Here is an 8430-nt window from a genome sequence, read left to right on the forward strand (position 1 = left end):
CAAATTTGTCATATGCTGCTGATAGAAACATATAAGATAAAATAAAAGTTCGAGATCATTTTCTAGGTTAATATTCAAGATAGATTAACTTATTTCACTTCAAATCTAGAACGGCACATGAGCATGCTTTGCGAAAACTAAAACTAGAACATGATCATAAACCGTAACCTTGGGCATAACTTACATGAAACATAATGTTTTGAACGTTAACAAAAACGGTGTAAAATTGAAAACATTTAAAGGCGTGTCTGACCTTGTAAGGGCTTGAAATTTAAAGTATACGGATGAAATAAGCCTAATATGCACCCTAGCTTGTTCTTTAAGAATAACAACGGCAAAATCTATAAAGTATATATGCCGTGAGTTTATTTTTCAAATCGATAACCTAATCTATAAAGAGTATGGCTATAAACGAATCGAATGTTCAGCAAACCATTCGTAAAAAATACAGCGAGTAGTCCGCTTAGATTCGCTCATTAAAAGGAAAAATCTTTACGTGTTCTTTTAAAATAGTGAAGGCACTCATTAGTGCCAACCCTACCTTATAATTAGGTGAAGCTAGGGTTTGAAACCTTCAATTTGAGAAGTCCTCCATATTTTGAAAGCATGTATAAGCTAGGTTTGTTATTGAGAGGCAGAGAGATCGAGAGCAGGAAGAAGAGTCAATTAAGTGGGTGGAGTGTTTTAATATGAAGAGATGATGATCGAGAGCATGGTTTTTTTAGAGAAGAATGGATGGTTAAAAAGGAAAGTGAATGTGAGCCACTTATTTTCTTTCGATTTATCCGTTTGTGTTATTAAGACATTTTAGAATGATTTTACTCCTATTTTTATTAATCTATTTGTTTGTTGTGCATATCCATTAATTAAGTATGTTGTTTATAATTATAAATGTTTATCAATATTCAACATTTTTATTATGCATATTTTCTACAGCTTTCTATAATATGTGTGTAAAAATCAAGATTATATGTATCAAAGGTTGAATATTACAGTTCTTACACATGTATCAAGCTATTAAAGTATAGTATTATCGATATTTGACGGTATAGAAAGATAGGTTGATAACAATAAAACTCGTAAAAGGGCTTCAATTTTTCAATTTGCTTAAGCCTCCAAAGATGTTGGGCCGGCCCTGACACTCATATACTCATTGGGGCGCATACCTAGCTTATAGAAAATTTCAAGAGTCTTCAAAAGTCTTTTAAGAACAAATATTATTGAATACATTGATTGAAACTACTAACCACCCAAAATCGATTACTCACACAAAAATCTAAAATGGTGTAAGTGATGTGTTCGACATAACATCAATGTTATTGTCGACGTTTCTTAACACTTGTGATATAGCCAAGAAATATGTGGAATATATACAGTGAATCCTGAGGTTTTTTATCAGCTAGGGTATAAAATGGACCGATCAAGACAAGTCATATAAAAATTGATCGAAGAAACTTCACAGCATTTATGATATATTGTCACTAAAGGTTAGATATTTAATTTATTTAACCTTGATTTTTAATCTGGATCGATATAGTTTGTTAGGACAACATATAACGATGACATGTCGTTGAGAAAGGTTAGTAAATTAACTTATTCAATCTTTATTCTTAACTAGTAGGATGACCCGCCGCGATGCGACGGGGCGGGGTTTGGTATAATTTTGTTGTAACTTTTTTTATGAGTGTTACCGACAGTAAATACCATTTATGGTCAGTTATTTATGTCGTACTTGTATTTGATGTAAGTTACATATAAAGTGGTTAGATATATGTAAATGACAAAATAGTATAGATGGTGCCCAAATTAGTAGTCTGTATTTGTTTGCAATATACAAAAGATGGCCAAGTTCTAGCATTGATACTAAAAAAACTATGAATTTTTACTAAATATCAGCAACAAAAATTCTATATATTTGTATACATAAAAATATATGTATTCAACAGTTTCATATATACTACTTGTTTGACCTCAGTACAATGTTTAACCGATTCAACCTATCAAATAGGAATCAAAGAGGCTCAGGAAACTTTAAGTAATGAACAGGTTGACACATTGGAAACCAAAAAGGCTCAGTCAACATTGTCAACTTTAAAGCTTAGGAACTCATCACCACATTAAATAATCAACGGGTTTACACATTGACCAATTTAACCCAGTTACAGTGTTTAACCAATTCAAGCTATCAAATAGAAACCATAATAATAACATTACCCGAACATTTTCCATACGTTTTTGGGGATGGAATTTGAGAAAGTATACATGTTGCTCGATAGACGGTATCATTGTTGGATAAAACATGTTCACCTCAATGTGACTTCCACATCATCCTGTCAGTCAAAGCATGCATATGACACATTCAAAAAACGCATATCATGATAAATTGCATAAAGGATTGGAATCAAGTGATTTCTAACTTGAAAATCGTTAATAAGAAAATACAACCAAAAGATGAATTTCATAGAAAAATAATTTGGAACATAGACATTCGTTTTAAGTCGGCATCACATTAAGCGAGACCACAACTACCGTGTACCTCATTTCTCTCATCACCATACCATCGGCTGCCACCGCCACCATGTAGATAAGTTAACCACCATGATCGCTTCAGTCTACAAAGATAACGGGATAATAAACAAAGCTCTCTTTACAAATGTAAAACACGATTATAAGTACAACATGAAGAGCACGGTGTACAATACTAAAATGCCAAACTCTCCCGAAATTGTATGTATATAAATTTGAAAAATGTTTGTCAATCCACCTGTTAGCGACAACATATTGCCTTGAAATGTTAAAGATTTTATTTATTTATCTTTTAATCTAGAATTTGTTTGTGGCGCGACCCTTGACATGTCAAGGATAGTCTTTGACGACTGCATGTCGAAATGTTGTCGCTAAATTCTATGCATACGGATATAAAACCTGTGTCGTCGCTAAAGCTTTGTATCAGACTAACTATTTTACTTAATAGGTCTTTTGTGGATACCAACTTTGAACTATATCTTCGAGCGACATCTAAAACGATATATTCTACGAAATTAAATGGAAAAAAGCAACTTAAAAAGGGTTGCAACAATAGCAACGTACTGTTAGTGACATACATAAAATCAAAAGTGACAAACAAAACTGGTTGCAAATTTAGCGAACAAATACAAAACTGGTTGCAAATTTAGCGAACAATAAATAAACTTAAATTTGTTGTAAAACTTACTTTTAAAATAAACTTCTACATTAATTTCTTTACAGTTTTAAAGTTAGAAATTGTATTTGCGCGTGAAAATAACATATTTGGTCTCTAAAATTGTGTCTTTACACCTAAGCAATCCCGGTCACTATTTTATGACTGACAGGAGGGAAACACGTGTGTATTGATTAAATAGGGGTTTACCCTCTTGTGTGCTCAGGGAGTAGTTGCTCGTGGTGGCCCAGGTTGGGATAAAAGCTTCATCGTACAAAGTGACCAAACACGAGAAAGCATTCTTTAACAACCAAGACATGGTTACACCATTCACGTTATATACTTTTGTTTTCCTTACGTTTATGATGGCCTTGAGCTACTTAGTCAAGTCCAACGGATTATGTATGGTAACGTTAAGATGCACCAAAATTTACAAACTTAGTTCTTAAAAAACTTGTTGTCGATTTTCCTTTTGTTTCGATGTGATCAGTACTAAAGGTGTTTTGGTCGCTGAATTAATTACGTAACTTTAATTTCAGTTTCTTAATTTTATAAAATATTATATTTTTCCTAGAGGGTGTGTTCAATTTTTCATTTGCTTTCTCTATTAGTCAATGAAATAAAAAAGGACCCAGGATACAGTTGATTGATAGGAGACTTTTATTTATTTTACGTGACCACAAAGCATGCAGAATACTTGTTTTTGACTGCATAACATGCAACAATAATAGTGATATACTATCAACCACACTTCTCCTTTTCACTTAACTAGCAGTAGTGCAAAGAGTCCTTATAATCCCATTAGTACCGGTAAGGGGACTAATTTCGCTCATCTTAACCATGGCCGCAGCAAAATCAGAATCAAACGTCGAAGGATTGTTAACGTACTCGGTCACAATGCTATCAGTTGAGTCTCCATTATAGAGTGCTTGGTCTGATGTAAGAAGACCCCTACTACTTACCAGATTCCTGAAGTAGTTGTTGTCGAATCTATTCGGTGTCATTAAATCAAGTGGTTGCAAGTTACCATCGCCGTGTGGTGCAGTCGGTGGGCAGTTTGCCTCAAGGGAGCTACGAAAAGCAGCATCTATGTTCGATGAATTGTCGTATATTCTTGGCCTAAATGTAACACATCTCGCCTGCCCGATTGTGTGAGACCCTGCAAGATAGCAATTATCGATATTTTATAGTAGATGGTTTAGGCAAGAGCGTCCCCGAGAATCGTTTAAAATTTTCGGGGCGGAATGTGAGAAAAAAATTGGGCCTTTAGTAAACAAAATATTGGGCTTAAACAATTATATGTTTAAATGGGCATATTTGTTATTATTTGGGTTGTGTAAACAATTTTTTTTTATAGAAATGGGTTTAAATAAGTTGAGTAATTGGGTTTAAATATTAAGAATACTTTTTTTTAATTATATGTATAAAAAAATTAATAAAAAAACATTCGGGCCTATTGGGGTGATTGGGCGGGGGGGGGGGGGCATCAACCACCCGGCTCTCCTTCAAAGACGGCCTTGGGTTTAGGATTTTGCTAAGTACTTTAATTACCTGTTTTTGAAAGTTCTTATATTTCTAGGTGGTTTGCTACCACTATAAGCGAACTCGTGTAAGTTCTGAGTCGTTTTTTTTAGTTTGTTGTTGTGTCAAACAAACTCCATAGAGAATTTCATGAAACTTTAATTAACCCGGTTCTTATGATTTTTAGCCAAACTCTATGGAGTTCGCTTGCCACCCAAGCAAACTTGCCGAGTTCGCTTAAAGGGTACATAGTAAAGTTCCAAAAAAACGACTAGATATACTTAGGAGAGTCCAAAGAGTTGGTTTTAGTCGAGAGTTAGGCAATATAACTTAAATCCTAAACCACCTATTAAACTGATATACTCGCTTAAATCCTTTCGGTATATATGAAGACCAATGAAATTAAAATTCGTTGCACATGCATGAATAAAACCAAAGCTCATCTAACCCGATAAGGCGACCATTTCTCTTGCGTTGAGTCCCTCACGATCAAAGCTACTGATAAGTTGACTTAGATTAAAATTCCCTCTTGGAAGATCAGTAGCGGCTTCAGCCGCATTTGATATCGTAGAATCTCTTCTTCCAAGTCTTACCAACCACGATGGACCCCTCACCTACATTAGTACATAATGTAGTCATAATTTACCGTTAAAATATATAGTTATAGATATTCACCTATATTATACTTGTAATTAATTTTTAGTTCCCAATTGTTTGGCCCAAAATAGATCTCTTTTGGTGGTTTAATTTACCCTTGATAGTTAAGGAAAAATTATCAAAATGGTAAAATGTTCATTTGACAAGTTAAAGTAAACAAAACGTTCAGTTTTTAATTGGTTAAAGTAAACAAGTTTTAACCACGCGTTACAAGACTCTTAGGTCGATTGGCATTTTTCTGTCTTCGACGAGATTTATTTGGCTTCCAATGAGATCTTTTTGGAATCTGACAAGATTTTTGTTTTTGGTTTTCAACGACAATTATCTCGTCTTCCGATGAGATTTTTTTTCCTTCTCGTCTTCTGATGGGATTTTTTCCACTTAATGAGATTTTCTGGACAAGTGACATAATCTAGTTGGTTAAAAATCATGTAGAGTAATGATTAAAAAGTGTTCCGTCCACCATATTGAAGGATGGACATTATAAGAAAATTATGGACTTTTTGTTTACTTTTACGGGTTAAATAGACATTTTTATCATTTTCCCACTAATTAGACAATTTTGTATTCTTAGTTTTTTTCTAATGAAATTTGTGAGGTATATCATTCCTTAAAGAAAACAGTTGGTTTAGTTTTGTTATTACCGCCACAGAAGCATCACGAGCTGCAACCGCAAGTATATCAGCACACGAAACGACTCCAGGACATACCCTCTCAACTGCAGCTTTAGCATCATCTATAAGTTCATAGCCCAACACACCATTATTCGCTCGTGATTGCTTCTCACTACCGGCACCATCTAGCAAAAGAGATGCATCACAACCCTGCAAAATCAACCAGATTAATTAAATTGCATGCCCTTATATATATATTACCATAAAAATAATAAAAAACACCATGAACAATTAAAGATCGTAACCTGAACGAAACAATCGTGAAAAAGAAGGCGAACGAGCAAAGCTGCATTACGAGGATTACGAGAAACCGCAGCATTAATAGAACGTTTGATAGTTGTAAGTGCTTTAGGGCATGTGTTATCATAGAAAGTGGTTGACAACTGCTCTTTGCAGTTGCATGCCATCATGCAGTTCAATGATAGAAGTAAAACAAATATAGGAATCAAGATATTTGCAATAAACTTGTAAGAACCCATATTATTAAAGAGAGAATAAAGCTTTAGATTCTTGTTTAGTTAAGAATAAGTAGCTTAAGTTGAGTAAGAAGAGCCATGCACTGATACATATTTATATATGACAAAGTCACAAAAGTAGTCATTTTGCATTAACTGATTCTAGGTTCTTAGCTTATGGTTCTTGGATATATATCTAGAGTTAAAGTTTAATATTTGTATATAGCTTGCTCAACGCTCGCTTAAATCGACCCGTTGACAAACAAGCCAAGCTAACTCGGCTTTCATGGGAGTTGAGCTTTGGCCAAAGCAAGCTCCCTTTTTCGCTCGCTCATTGTACAATTCTATCTATATCAGCTACCAAAAAGGCATTTGTCTAAGTGTATTAAGATGAGTAGGAAAGATGTCACTTCCCGTGTGGTCAAGGGTTCAAGTCTGAAGGTGGAAATTTAGGAGTCGATTCAACGTTGTATGAACCATTTAAAGAATCTATATATTGTCTTTAATTAATTAAATGCGAATTTGATGTATAAGAATCATGAACAAGCGTATAAAGATGATTTTACACGATTGAAAAATCATGCTCATATGTCGCATACAATTCGTTATTGTTAAAAAAGATGTTTCATACATGAATATATAGCATATATATTCTCAGGTGTTACTTGAATTTGCTATTAACGGGAATTCTACCAGGTACGATTGTTGTTTTTCTATGTCACTTGTATATGTGTCATGTGTGGTATCTTACATTGGTGATTTTATCTTGTATTATTATAGATATATAGGTTTTGCCCTTGAACAGCAGCAAATTATTCAACACTTTGAAATAATTAATGCCTAACCGACTTTTACGAGCAATTGCCTGTGTATTACATCAAATCAGTAGCTAGGAGATGGCTGCTATTATTGAACACAGTAGCGGTGTATCTTGAGACTATTCTTGTCTCATAAATTGAATGGTTTTGCTCAACTGATCGATTTAATGCAGTCTGATTGCGAGTTGCCACCATACAATATAATTAGTTATATGTAGTCAATTGCATATTTGCATGTGTGACTGAATTATTTTAGAAGTAAATGACTTTTCATATAGTCTTCGAAAATATCGGATTCAATGATTAATTAGATAAATTTCGGACGCAAGACTTGGTATTCAAGACTCGACAAATTTGCCGTAAATGCATCTGATTTAGGAACGAATATCAAAAGAACCATCACAACAAACAAACGAGCTTTGATGATCGAGTGACTTAAGAACTCATTATTGTACATGTAATTATTTTCTTGTCCTATAGCGTCTTCTTGAGTTTGATTCTTTATATAATTGTGCCTAAAAAAGGTAAAGCAAGAAGGTATGGGCTTTGAAAGGATTTTTATCTTATAATAGGGAGTTTTCACTATTAATGACGATTTGTGTTATGAGTTAAAATTTGTTTTGGTTTATTAGTGTTTCGTAAATGACATTCACGGAAGTGCCTTAGTTCTGTAAGTGACATTCACATATGTCGCTAAATGACATGAAAGTGAAAGTTTTCTCGTGTTTAATTAATGCCTCCAATCCTAACCAATTCCGTGAACGTCATTTACGCACCAATGAATCAAAACAAGTTCAACTCTTACCCAAAAACCATCAACAGTGTGGTTAAAAAACTCCTTTTATCCCCTGTAAATTATACCAACTTCATTCTTTACTCTCTTTTCTTTCTTTTCATGCCATTATTCAATATTTCTTATCTCTCACTCAATATTCTTTTACAGCATCTTAAATGAATCCAAAGTTAACCCTTAAGAAAAAAACATGTTCAAGCGGTTCAGAAAACAAATATGTAGTCTGAGTTTGCGCAATCAACCACAATCCAATCCAATCTTCTAACATAAAAGTTATCATTCGGTGCCCTACATGATAAACCTAACTTTAATCCATTTTATTACAAAAACC

The 8430-nt window shown here is 33.8% G+C and overlaps 1 protein-coding gene across 1 annotated transcript; it reads right to left on the bottom strand.

Annotated features, from left to right (window-relative positions):
- Window positions 1–3841: 3841 nt before the first annotated feature.
- Window positions 3842–6591, bottom strand: LOC143545766 (basic peroxidase-like). Its single transcript, XM_077037589.1, has 4 exons — window positions 6279–6591; window positions 6004–6183; window positions 5151–5316; window positions 3842–4340 (listed from the first exon to the last, which is right to left on the bottom strand). Exons 1-4 carry the CDS (start codon window positions 6510–6512, stop codon window positions 3946–3948), a joined length of 975 nt encoding a protein of 324 aa, XP_076893704.1. The 5' UTR covers window positions 6513–6591; the 3' UTR covers window positions 3842–3945.
- Window positions 6592–8430: the final 1839 nt, after the last annotated feature.

The sequence above is a fragment of the Bidens hawaiensis genome, unplaced genomic scaffold, assembly GCF_021521415.1.
Source record: "Bidens hawaiensis isolate Kalapana, Puna unplaced genomic scaffold, B.hawaiensis_p1.1 tig00014036_1, whole genome shotgun sequence".
Classification (NCBI taxonomy): Eukaryota; Viridiplantae; Streptophyta; class Magnoliopsida; order Asterales; family Asteraceae; genus Bidens; species Bidens hawaiensis.